The following is a 13,920-nucleotide window of genomic DNA, read 5'->3' as shown; positions in this document are numbered from 1 at the left end:
TTGCATTCATTGTGTTTACTTCTTCCTTGTTTCTGCCAGCTGCCATAATTGTTTTAGAATAAATGACTGACACCGTACCACAACTAAAGTTTCTGTATCCTGAGCGCAATATTATTATAAGTTGTTACATTATACAGGAATGTTCGCACCTCTACATGATTTACAAGAATGGAGAGATTAAGGCATTAGGGAGGGACTAAGGGAAGATTACCGTGAGGTTTATACAAACAAAACTTCAAAGACTGGGCTATCCTAAAACTAGACAATGTATACAGGTTCATCCTTTAACAGAATGTAGATTTAACAATATTGCAATGGCCCCTTTAAGAGTGTCAAAAGGAGGGTCCTTCATTTTTTTTAATCTCAAAAAATCTATAATAAAAACAAACAAACGATAGTTTTGATTCATAGTATCCTTCTGTTTTGAGTAAACTGCTCCTAGGCAGACGTATGTGTCTCCATGGTAACAGACTACAAAAGAACCCTGTGTAGTCTGATTTTGTAGTCATGTTTCCTTTTATCTGTTCCCTGCTTCCTAGGGGGTGAATCACTTTATAACAAGGCCACTAAGGAGTCTGGAAAAGGTGGGTATAGCATTAGCCACCACTTCACATAGATGGTAGAAAGATAGAAGAGGGTGACACAAAATCAATGGTTTACTTATTTATGGTCGTGTCCCACCCCCAACTTTTAGGACTAGGTGACAGACTTACCTCTCTGTAGGAACTGCATCGTTAGCAAAGAAAGGGTCAACAATTGTCTCATGGTTCATAAAAATGGTTTAGGATGGACACAAACTTCATTTTCTACTTTTTTGGGTGCCGAAACCTGACAATTTAATGGACCACCAATTGATCAAAAGTGATTGTCCTCTATTGTGATCTACCACCTTAAAGGGGCTGGATTTATGGCTCACAATTACTAGTGGCTGTGGTCATAATTCATTATGGAGGTGGCCCTTGTCATATTAGCTGTTGAAGAGCCAAGGGCCCACATGCTGTTCATGCACAGGGGCCCCATTTCTCTCTATGATGAGTCAATAAAATCCAACACCTAAAATTTCCATCATTCTTTATTGAAACACATCATTAAAATACATATACATATGCCAGTGTAATAAAAACATCAGAGAATATACAGCCTGCACCTCCTACAAGGTCTTTTGAGGTCTTAGGACAGTGGTCTCCAACCTGTGACTTTCTTCCTGTGCTGAGAGTTGTAGTTTTGCAGAAGTTGGAAAACAACTGGTTGGAAACCACTGTCAAAGTCATAACTAATCAATCTTCAGTCTGGCCTCAAAAGGCAAAGCTAATCAATCTTCAGTCTGGCCTCAAAAGGCAAAGCTAATCAATCTTCAGTCTGGCCTCAAAAGGCAAAGCTAATCAATCTTCAGTCTGGCCTCAAAAGGCAAAGCTAATCAATCTCAGTAGATCCAATTAAAAAAATTACTCATTAAAAAAAATCTAATATTTTTGGTAGAAAAAATTCTACTACGTCTATAGCCTTACCGCTACGTGTATTTGAGTCCTTTGTAGGACCATTTGCCTTAATGGGAACTGACGGATAATTGGGATCATACTGTCAGTATGACAAACGAAAATGACTCCTAACATCCACGTCTTCACCATCATGACCTAACGCTGGGTCCTGTTGACTTCTATTGGCCCCATACTCAGTAGCGACCTCCGCACTTTATTCTTGGTGACCGTGCTGCACTTCTGTAGGATCTCCTCTGGTTTGGGTCTTGTTGGGATTTGGGGCAGGCCATACATTGATGTGGTCGTGGACAGTGAGGTATCGGAGGTGCTCAGGATAGAGCCCCCGCTATTGGAGGAGCTAAGTCTACCATTACTTCCTGACACACTATCTATATCTGAGTCCAGGTCCGATCTGGCTTCAGACTCCAGTGACGCGTTCCCCAACGACTGCGACCTTCCTCTATCGCTTTGACTCTGCTCGTCTATTGATGGTCGGAAGGATAGAAAAGAATATGCATCTCCAAACCACTTTTCTTCATATAGATTGGGTATGGAAGCATGGCGCTTTCTGCCGAGGATATGCTGGAACTTTTCACACGGGTTGGAGTACGGTTTTAGGTAAAGGGATGGGATGAAGCCGGTTCTTTTGTTGTATCTGTGGCAAAAAATGGACATAAATTTACAATTTTATAAATTGAACAGGTCTAGAAAATCTTCTTGAAACAGCACCACACCTGCGCATGGGTGGTGTCTGGTATTGAAGCTTGACTTCATCGTAGTGACTGGGACAGATGTTCACCAAGGTCATGTTTTGACCATTGAATCCCAAGGAGAGTTACTTTCGGCCAGCATTTTGGCAGGACAGCACTCATGATGTGATTTTAGATCTGTTTCCAGGCTCAGACTGGCCCACAGGAGAACAGGAGAATTCTCCGGTGGGCCACTATGCAAGAGTGGGCCACCACCCTCTTATATGAGCAGTAGTTGATTCATTCATTCATTAACTATGTACAGACAAAAGCAGGATCTCATCATTCTGGGGTCCAGCTGATCGAGAGAACAGGGGTCCCAAATTCCTCTGTATAAATGAGATGTTACTGAGCATGTGCAAGCCCCACTCCTATAGACAGTGAGTAGAGCAGTGGTCGCGCATGCTCAGTCCTGCTCCAGTCACCATGACACTTTGGGACATCTCTTGCTATCGGTGGTCGGATCTCCAGCGATCAGACATCTATCACCTATCCGATGATATAGGTTGTTTTTGGGATAATCCCCTTAACCCTTTCCATCCATGTAACAGATCCTTCTCCATCTTCATGTCACCATGAAACAGAAAAAAAATGACGTCAAACACCCAAAAATACACACAAAAAAATCTCACCTGATGAGCCACCAGCCAGAATCAGATTTTCTCAACACTTCTACCACGACTCCGATCCCCACGGAAAGTTCATCAAAGTTTTGCGCCTCATAGCCTTTTATCACCACGCACAAGGTCCCTGTTCAAAAATGGAGAAAATCGATGTCAGAGAAAGTCAGAACCCAGATCACTTATACCCTTAAATGCTATATTTTTTGCAAATATCTGAATATATCTTTAAAGTGGTCAGAATTGTCTTATTCTCACACAAAGCTCCCAGTCTCCTGCATAGATTTAATAAATAACATTTGCTATACCTGCAGTCACCACTAGAGGAGGGCGCTCACTGCACACAGTTTATACTTAGAATGCAATAATAATACAGTATGCAGTGTGCTCCCTCTAGTGGTGCCTGTTGAGATAGCATGAAGGGATTAGTGCCATTTGGCTCCAGTGGAATAGAATAGATCATTTTGAATCTGAATTTCTGACAATAATATAACTTGAGTTTTCAGAATATTAAAAGGACTAAACTCATGAGTGTAAGATTCATTATACCTTCTCCTTGGGATGCTTTGGCAATGTCGTATTCTTCTCTTTTTATGTGATCTTGCAGATAAGGTGCTGGAAACCAGGCTAATTGTCGGTCTTCGTTCTCCACCAGCCACCAACCTGCGGTTATAAGTGATACTTTACATATTTGCAGTTCATTTCCATGGCCACTAGGCGGACACAATCAGAAATAACCTGACTTAAAGGGGCTGTATGAGGTTAGCATACACTAATACCACTCCTGCCCACAGGTTGCGTCTGGTGTTGAATTGGAACTGAGCTACAATACCAGTCACCACCTGTGGACAATAGTGGCGCCATTTCAGCAAAACACATCACCTGCTCACGTACCTGTGTTCTCCTTAAGAAGAACATCAAGGAATTCATATCGCTTCACTCTGAATGGCCGGTCCCTCAGATCCGCCGTCTCATAGTCGGCCATACACATGTATTTGGAGCATATGAGAGGAGCAGAGATATCGGGGGTGTGAGATGAGACGATCCGAGTCTCCTCTTTTTTCTCAGATGGCATTATGACGAGGCTGAAAGAAAAGATGCGATGCTAAGATTCAGTCCAAGATTCTGGATCCTGACATATAGATCTGAGGCTTATTACACAGATGAATGTTCAGGATTATTAACCTCTTAAGGGGGTGTTCCCATTTGGGATACTTAAGGCATATCGACCGGACCCCTCCGCTTGTGGGGCGCAGTTATTTTGGACCTTAGAGGGGATTTTAAAAAGGTAAAAAAAGGATTTAATTTAATTTAATTTATTTATTTTATCTTTTTTTTTTCAGCCCCAGCATGTGTCTTAACAATGCAGTTACTTGATCACTTCCATTAAAGACTGCAAAATTGTTCACACTGAAGGACAACTGTCAGCAGGGAGGCTCCTCCTTCAGCAGAGAGGCTCCTCCTTCAGCTGGGAAGCTCCTCCTTCCAGAGGGAGGCTCCTCCTTCAACAGGGAGGCTCCTTCAGCTTGGAGGCTCCTCTTTCAACAGGGAGGCTCCTCATTCTACAGGGAAGCTCCTCATTCTACAGGGAAGCTCCTCCTTCAGCAGAGAGGCTCCTCCTTCAGCAGAGAGGCTCCTCCTTCAACAGGGAGGCTCCTCATTCTACAGGGAAGCTCCTCCTTCAGCAGAGAGGCTCCTCCTTCAGCAGAGAGGCTCCTCCTTCAACAGGGAAGCTCCTCCTTCAGCAGAGAGGCTCCTCCTTCAACAGGGAAGCTCCTCCTTCAGCAGGGAGGCTCCTCCCTTGGTCTAACCGTTTAGCTGCAGTGATCACAAATGATTGCAGCATCTAAGGGATTAAATCTAATTCAGGCCACCACATCTATATAATAATGGGAGCTATGGAAGACTCTTCATGATCTGAACATTATATATGATCTTCACCTGTCTTCAGGGAACGACGGCTTCAGGTCGCAGTGTTGTAGCGTGAAAAACTGAACCACAATATCGCTCTGCGAAATCTTGGCATCCAGTTTCAGCAAAGAGTGTGAATATGCCTCCAGGTGCCGTAGTCTTTCTAAGAACCTCTTGGTGGTGTTCCTCTTGGTCACAGTCCTGGGAGCATCTGAAGAAAAAAAATCAAATCTAGATTGAGATTCCACTTTTAGAACCATGCTGCCACCTACTGGTAACAGTTGATCATTACAGGTTCTTTAAAATCATTTGCTGTCACTTTAATTTTAAAATTCAAATTTTTGACCTTTTTTTTTTATTATTATCCGATCCAATTTTTCCCCAAGTGGAAATCCCCTTTAAGCTTATGATGGTGTAATGCGCAGAAATTTTACAGACTACAGATTTTTGGAACTTCTTTTATTAACTATTTTTAGTATTTTTTAACTATTTTTACATAATTTTTATTTTCGGTGTGCCATTTCCATCAGCTCTAAATTTGTCATGGAGCCATAAATTATACAATCCTTATCTCCGTAAGGGTGCATATGACAGCAATGCAGACTGTGCTAGGTAGCTCTTAACCGGTGTATCCCATGCAGTGTCATAAGGTTGCATGATTCATTTTGTCTGTCTGCAGTCACCACTAGGGGGAGCTCAGGAGCTTACTGCAGACTGTATTATTATACAGTTTATTGCATACACAGTATACAGTAAGCTCATGAGCTCCCTCTGGTGGTGGCTGCAAGCAGCTATAATTTTATTATTGATCTCCATGTTATTGACCACTTAAACATATTATCATAAAATAACTGTCATAAAGTTGCATGATAAATTCTGACATTCTGCAGTCACCACTAGGGGGAGCTCAGGAGCTTACTGCAGACTGTATTATTATACAGTTCAATGCATTCACGGTATACAGTAAGCTCATAAGCTCCCTCTGGTGGTGGCTGCAAGCAGCTATAATTTTATTATTGATCTCCATGTTATTGACCACTTTGTATATTATCATAAATTAAAATAAATGAAACCATGTATAATTTTTCTTCTCACCTTTCAGTTTGGGCAGTGTTCTTTCTGTCTTATATAAGGCTCCAGCTTCTAATGGGAATTTTTTCTTAAGATCTCTCTAAGTACAGAAGACAAAATGTTTTATCATTCAGTAGGGGTATGCCTTTTCCTCTAATCTTAAAGTGAATTTTCACCTTTGAACACTTTCATTTTATCGAAATAGTCAATATTAATTCCATAATATGTCTTTGAAATGATAGAGCTCCATTTTTTTTTTTATTATACAGAGCTCCAAATCCCCTTCACAAATATAAGTGTAATGATAAAATTCTGTCTGCTTTCAGTCACCCCTAGAGGGAGCACAGGAGTTTCCTGTATACTGTTTATTATAATACAATGCTCATTAGCTTCTTAGCTCCCTCTAGTGGTGGCTGCAGACAGACAGAATTTTAGCATTTATGCAGGGGATTGATATAGATCAGAAAAATAAAGTATCAGTCGCCTTACAGATGTAAATGACTTTGGTATTAATAGCCTGCTCATAGGATAAGTCATCAATATCAGGTCGGTATGGACACCCCAACTGATCAGCTATTAACCGGGGCCAGAACAGCACAGCGCCAAACACTGTATAGGGCCCGTTCTCGGTACTGCAGCTCAGATCATATTCACTTCAATTTCAGCTGAGCTGGAAAATGGCCACAGCACAGTGTATGGAGCTGTGATGTTTCAGCGCCATACACTGTTTACTACAGTCCACCCTCTGTCACCCCATTGTTGCTGCCAAGGGATTTCAATGGATTTCCATGGTAGTCCTTTCAAGCTGACAGGCATATGTAAGGATTGCAGTATTTTACTGAAGCCATTGCACAATTAAGTTTGGACTACAAAATGTAAAAAAAAAAAAAAAATGCATTTAAATGTTCATAAGGATCAAAAAGCAAAAACAAAGTAATCTTATTTCTCCAAAATTAAAACAGTAAAAAAATCAAAAATAAAAATGAAATCGCTTTCAGAATAACAAATACTTTTTTTTCAATTGTGCAAAAGTAATAAAACGCAAAATATTTTAATAAATTTATTAACGATCTGCAGAATAACATTTACACGCATTTTATACCACACAACAAATTAGAAAAAAAAATTGCTAAATTACTGTTTTTTTGACAATTTCCTTCCCTAAAAAAATGAAGTTTTTCAATCCTTATATGCACCTTACCTGGAATTTCTTAAATTCTCGAAATGTTCTGTAGATCAGGACCTTGTTGTGGTCGGACCATGAAACCGAAAACATGTACGTCTGAAATAGCAGAAGGCAGGCGAGAAATAGAGCAACATTACTTATATGTATCCGAGGATCGGACCGGGATGTCAAGACGTGAGCTATTGAATAATCATGCTTCCACCATTGAATAAACTTTTTTTCATGCAGATATTTTGCTATTCTATAAACCCCAAAAAAATTCCTGAAAAATCATAAAAAAAATGTCCTGTCGAAACCAGAAAATATATTTTTTCTATGGCTACGTTATGTAAAGGGATTTATATAAATAATCTGAATATAAGAAGGAATTGCAAAATAAGTGACTTTCTAACATCTAGTAATAATGTATCACAAATATTAAAAAAATAAATAAACTTATTAAATGTGACTCTAAGTTTTGTATATTACAATTATATTACATGTATCACACTCTGGACGATAATACTGTGTATAATAACCCGGGTCTCACCTTATGATTGCCATGTTTCATTAATCCAACGGCTTCAACATTGACGGGATGCCGACTGCTACTTTCCTTCATCTTTGTGTAGATGCTAAAACTAAAGTCTGTACAAGACGTACATAGAATATGTATAGCCAAAAGGACGGGGTTGGGTTCTGCCCCTCTGTCCAATCACGAAGGCGAGTCTGGTTACTTTTACTGATGACTCAGAAAATCATGTCTTGTCCTTTCTGGGGAAAAAAAAAATTGGACTCCGTCCTTCCTGTCGACACAGGTGTCTACAGCTGAAATCAGGCTCATAGATATGTAGAGCTTGAATACATTCCTGACATAGCAGAACGCAGCGGCACTTTGTAATAAGAAAGTTACATAGTTATATTATTCCAAATATTAAGAACAAAAAAGAGTGGGTGATAAGCTGCCACTATACACACACCGATTTCTGGATTACTCCTTTTTATCAAGAATTAGTTTCTCTGACACGTCTTCTTGTTCAGCTGTAAGTTCAGAGCTCAGTGAGCGTTATCCTGGTGACATGCTTTCTTTCAAGCCCTTCCTTCTTGTCGTATCCTGCTTAACTCTTAATAATGGGGATTACTAAACATGGCTGAGTGTCCCAAAATTCATTCAGATTCACTCAAATCAGCCAGCAGTTTCGATTTGGTACAAATAATATTTGGTCCATATCGAATGTGCACCTAAAATATCTCTCCAGACCCCAAAGCATAATAAATGGAAGGCTGGCAAGGACTGCTCCCCGCCCGGTCCCCATTATGCTCCCTCTGGGCTTCGGATTATTCTGGCCTCCAGTTTGCTAGATTCAAAATCTTAAAATATTTGGATTTTGGTGAGTTCAAGTTTTATAAGTTTTATAAGAAATTTGTAACAAATTGAGCTTATTATTAATCGATTTGCTCATCTCTAGGGATTACTCTTTTCCTTTTAAGATTTGTTTTCTCTGACATGCCAAGTTCAGAGCTCAGTGAGAGGTATCCGGGTAACATGCTTTCTCTCAAGCCTTTCTCTCTCCATACTCTAAATAGCCTGCTTGATACTTAAACAAGGTAATTTCATTCTTTTTTTCTGACATTTGCCCTCTCTGATACTTTTGCTCCTTCAGCTGCAAGTTCACAGCTCAGTGAGCACTCTACGGGTGACATGCTGTAAAATGCTTAAGCCTTTCCCTCGCTCCACATCCTAAATAACCTGCTTGACTCAAAATCACCCTTTATTTCTGAGATTTGCTCTCTCTCTCTGACACTTCTGCTTGTTTACCTGCAAGTTCAGAGCTCAGTGAACGTTATCTGGGTAACATACTCTCTCTCAAATCTTGCCCTCTCTCCATGCTCCAAAAATGCCAGCTTGATTCTTAATCAAGAGTATTACTCTTTCTTTTAAGATTTCCTTTCTCTGACATGACTGGTTGTTCAGCTGCAAGTTCCGAGCTCAGTGAGCAGTATCCAGGTAACATGCTTTCTCTCAAGCCTTTTCCTCTTTCCATATTCTAAATTACTATTATTAGTTATTTATATAGCACCATTGATTCCATGGTGCTGTACATGAGAAGGGGTAAATAGCCTGCTTGATTCTTAATTAAGGAAATGTCACTCTTTTTTTTCTGACATTTACTCTCTCTGATACTTTTGCTCCTTCAGCTGCAAGTTCACAGCTCAGTGAGCACTCTACATGTGAAATGCTGTAAAATGCTCAAGCCTTTCCTTCTCTCCACATCTTAAATAACCTGCCTGGCTCAAAATCAAGGGATTTTCTCCCTTTATTTCTGAGATTTGCTTTCTTTGACACTTCTGATTGTTCAGCTGTAAGTTCAGAGCTCAATGGGCATTATACAGGTGACATGATTTCTCTCAAGCCTTTTCTTCTCTCCATGTTCTGTTTAGCCTCCTTTACTGTTAATCAAGCAGATTACTCCTTTTTTCTCAATACTTTCTCTCTCTCATATACCTGCTTGTTCAGCTGAAAGTTCAGAGCTTGGTGAGCATTATACAGATGACACACTTTCTCTCAAGCCCCTTCCTTCCCATCATGTCCTATATAGCTTGCTTTATGTTTAGTCAATGGTTTCAAGGGATTCTCTGGCACTTCTCACCTTTGTATCTTGAGGTTAGAGGCACTGATGGTGTTGTATCCCCACCGTTTCTTGCCAGCAGAAAAAAAAAAAAGTCTTCTGGGACTGTACTTTTTGGTACTAGTTTCTATATCAGTCAATCAGTTTCCTTTTTTTTAAAACAGCACTGGAAAAATTAAAGTAGATGGGTAACAAAGCCTTAGGCAGTTTTGACATGACCTGAGCCTACATGACCCTATTGAAAGAAACCATATGGTGTGATAATGGTAAATAAGGATCAGAACGTGAGTTAGAATCCCGTGGCTGAGTAAATTGCTTCTGTTTGCACATAAAATAAATATTGATACAGGAAATGAAAAAAAAAAAAATTCTGCGCTGGGGATATCCCACAGAAGGGAGGAAGGGCTTAGTAACTGGAGGTAGTCATGCATAGCACCAATTTAAATCCTTCATCCGTTAAAAAATACTTTGCGGACAATGGAGTCATCACTTGTCAGTATGAGATATAATTGGTATATTGATGATACAATGAATGCACAAAATTAATATTGCAGGTTTTCCTTGGCCATTATTGATCAGGTCATAAATGAGATTTAGAGATGTCAAAAGCTCAGGACCTTCTACTATTAGACAGAGTGAAGACTACTGAAAAAAGCAGCTTCCACCCTGGAGGACCTAATAGAACCATGTAGGGCGGGCAACCTATAGCACTTGCCATAGATTTCATTTCATTTCATAAATTAATTCTCATCCCATTTTTGTAGCTTATCACGGAGGGGACTCATCACCTGTAGTATGTAAGGCAGAAACATAAACAGTCAGCCAAAGGGTGCACTGTTATCTATGAAAGACTTATTTCTTCAACAAAATTTCAGTCTCATTCTTCATTACAGGCAGAATGTACTGGTATATACAAATATATCGCTTTATATTACTAGCTTGATATTGAGGAGGCGCAAACCCATCAGCTGTAGTATGGAAGAAAGATACATAAACAGTGAGCCACATGGTGCACTGTTGTCTATGAAATATTTTTATTTCTTCCAAAAATACTCAATAGTATTCTTCTTTAGAGGCAAGATGTACTGGTAAACACAAATATATGCCTTTATACTAGTAGCTAGATTTTAAGGAAATGCACACCCATTACCTGTAGTATGAAAGGCAGAAGTATTAACAGTGACTAAAAGGCTGCACTACAGACAAAGATCTGTTAAGCTGGATCCATTAAGCCTTAAGTCCTGGAGGGCATACAGACCCCATGCACTCATGCAGCAAGCAGGAAGGCACAAGGGCAATGAGGACTTGGCACACACAGGAATCTATGGAGCAGCAGGACAGATAAAGTGTAACTCAGCAGGGATGAATGCAAGCACAAATATAAAAAGCACAGATGGTGGAGCACACCAAATACAAGATTAGAGTCTCAATCCCAAAACACAGGTGTGTGTCTTAATGGGATTGAAATAGGTCTAGGGAGATGATGTCATAGATCCACTCTGGGCAACTTGCAAAACCCAACGTGGAGCATAGCAGAGGGCAGCGGACCCAGAAGAAGGGTGCGAAGCCCTGGATACCTGGGACAGGTGTGTAACAAGATGTTTTGCTTTTCTTCCTTAAAAGCTTAATAGTATTCTTCTTTACAGGCATTATGTACTGGTATATATACCTCTATGTGCCAGTATATTATAGGAAATAAAACAAGCTGAAAAGAAAAGATCAAAGATTATTTTAATATACACTTTTATAAAGAGTTACTAAAATTAGTGGTTAGTACTAATATGTATTACCTTAGCTTGATATGAGAGAGTGATTGTGTCCCCCCACCTAACCTAAAACAATAAAACTTATAAGGTAATTTGTGATGTAGGCAAAAAATTATAACTCCAGCAACATGTCATCTGCTGTATTGTCAGTTACAAGTATAAGGTAAAACCCCCCTATACATATCAGAGAATATACTGATTTCGACCATAATGAATGATCTTCGGCTGCTTCGGTGAGACGAAAGGGCATGTTGGATGTTTTATCGTTCATTATATCACAGCCAATGCACTCGTCTGACAAATGAATGATTGTTCCTCCTCCCAACTCGGTCTAATGTCTTTGGGGTTCTTTACCTACTACTGATCATCACATGCCCTCTAGGGCCATTTTTGGGAGCAAAAGCTGCATTATACATCAATTTTGAGCAGTGTAACTGGGAATCCAGCTAGGGAATAAGAAAAAAAGACTAGAAATAAACAATGTGGGTATGTGGGTGTCTCTGCTACTCTTTCCCTTCTCCTTTCCATAGACTTCAATAGGCAGCTGTAATCTGTTCCCTCAGTGAGCTGGCAGTCTGTCTTTTTTTGACCAAGATGAATTGTATTAGCTTTTCAAAGGGAATAATAAGTTTGAGAGGTGGGGGAGGAGAAGAAGTGGCTCATAAGTGGAGGAAGAAGTATATTTCTTTAACAATATATATATTACAACATTTCAACAATCTGCACAATTGAATCTTTATTAAAACTTGTGCAATGTCAGAATGGACAGGACAGATTTTCCTCTTTATAATTCTACTGCTTCATCCAAGGTAAGTCTTCACTGCTATATCTACTCATAAAAAAAAAACATTATAAAATGTACACTATAGGAGTCATTACAGTCATAAATGTAACTTGCCCGAATTTATGCCTGGGTCTATTGGTATTTGGACGTACCTTATAGTTCTCACATAAGATTTTCCCACTCGCACACATTTCCTCATATGCTGCAGATAAGACGTCCGAGTAGATCTGAGATAAACATTTAAGATGCCATGTTTGTCATGTTCACGTCTTGTAAAAGCGCAGCTACAATTAGGCCTATGGCCAGGAACCTCAGCCTGTGTCCTCAAAAGGGGGCAACTACAAAAACCATCAGATGGGAGAAGCTCCATAATGGAGCTTTAGGGTATGTGCACACTGAGCAGAAACTGAGCGGAAACTCCCAAGTTCTCGAGGAGGATTTGTAGAGTTTCCACTCAGACTCTGCTCCAAAAACTCAAAAACCTCAGTGTGCACAAGTCCTTACAAGGATAAGCAGACAGGTTTCCACCAGACTTACATGTGTCTCTGGTTTGTCCAGTATCCAAGCTCTATGTCAAAGGTCTTTTTTAGGTTCAGACGTTGACTTTCAGTGTAACCGCCTATAGGTAGTGTTATAGTGTTATATAGAAGATATTCTTTACAATAGTTGTTTTCATCCTTTTTCTTTTAGTGAGTCTTGCCTGTCCAGTATCACTCTTTCTTGATTTGGGAGTCAAGGTGTGCAACTATATGGTGTCAAACACCTCAATCAATTTTTAGCTTAAAGGGTATGTCTATCTTTGGGCATCATGCTTTATTGTTTTGTACAGATGTATTCTATTTCTAAATTAAACGTTGAGTCGCTTCATAAATACATTACATTACTGATCCTGTACTGATCCTCAGTTACATCCTGTATTATACTCCAGAGCTGCACTCACTATTCTGCTGGTGCAGTCACTGTGTACATACATTACATTACTGATCCTGTACTGATCCTGAGTTATATCCTGTATTATACTCCAGAGCTGCACTCACTATTCTGCTGGTGCAGTCACTGTGTACATACATTACATTACTGATCCTGATTAACATCCTGTATTATGCTCCAGAGCTGCACTCACTATTCTGCTGGTGCAGTCACTGTGTACATACATTACATTACTGATCCTGTACTGATCCTGAGTTATATCCTGTATTATACTCCAGAGCTGCACTCACTATTCTGCTGGTGCAGTCACTGTGTAAATACATTACATTACTGATCCTGAGTTACATCTTGTATTATACTCCAGAGCTGCACTCACTATTCTGCTGGTGCAGTCACTGTGTACATACATTACATTACTGATCCTGTACTGATCCTGAGTTATATCCTGTATTATACTCCAGAGCTGCACTCACTATTCTGCTGGTGCAGTCACTGTGTATATACATTACATTACTGATCCTGAGTTACATTCTGTATTATACTCCAGAGCTGCACTCACTATTCTGCTGGTGCAGTCACTGTGTACATACATTACATTACTGATCCTGTACTGATCCTGAGTCACATCCTGTATTATACTCCAGAGCTGCACTCACTATTCTGCTGGTGCAGTCACTGTGTATATACATTACATTACTGATCCTGAGTTACATCCTGTATTATACTCCAGAGCTGCACTCACTATTCTGCTTGTGCAGTCACTCTTTACATTCTGCTTATTCTTATTACACGCACAAATCTTATTGCTGATTGCTA

General features: G+C 39.8%; 1 protein-coding gene across 1 annotated transcript; it reads right to left on the bottom strand.

The window, feature by feature from the left end:
- Positions 1 to 1,070: 1,070 nt before the first annotated feature.
- On the bottom strand, positions 1,071 to 7,724 carry LOC141161192 (NADPH oxidase organizer 1-like). The gene is made up of 8 exons (XM_073645967.1): positions 7,545 to 7,724; positions 7,031 to 7,111; positions 5,854 to 5,929; positions 4,789 to 4,969; positions 3,742 to 3,932; positions 3,397 to 3,510; positions 2,860 to 2,977; positions 1,071 to 2,133 (listed from the first exon to the last, which is right to left on the bottom strand). Exons 1-8 carry the CDS (start codon positions 7,614 to 7,616, stop codon positions 1,635 to 1,637), a joined length of 1,332 nt encoding a protein of 443 aa, XP_073502068.1. The 5' UTR covers positions 7,617 to 7,724; the 3' UTR covers positions 1,071 to 1,634.
- Positions 7,725 to 13,920: the final 6,196 nt, after the last annotated feature.

This window comes from Phyllobates terribilis, unplaced genomic scaffold (assembly GCF_046119375.1).
Source record: "Phyllobates terribilis strain yellow unplaced genomic scaffold, ASM4611937v1 Scaffold_9__5_contigs__length_417890890, whole genome shotgun sequence".
NCBI lineage: Eukaryota > Metazoa > Chordata > Amphibia > Anura > Dendrobatidae > Phyllobates > Phyllobates terribilis.
This window is presented reverse-complemented; position numbering and strand designations above follow the sequence as displayed.

Coding starts and splice junctions, on each gene's coding strand:
- LOC141161192 (XM_073645967.1), bottom strand. CDS start 7,616: ATGAAGGAAAGTAGCAGTCGGCATCCCGTCAATGTTGAAGCCGTTGGA. Junction 3,933..4,788: donor CCGTCGTTCCCTGAAGACAG/GTGAAGATCATA, acceptor CTTTTCTTTCAG/CCTCGTCATAATGCCATCTG. Junction 3,511..3,741: donor TCTTCTTAAGGAGAACACAG/GTACGTGAGCAG, acceptor TTATAACCGCAG/GTTGGTGGCTGGTGGAGAAC.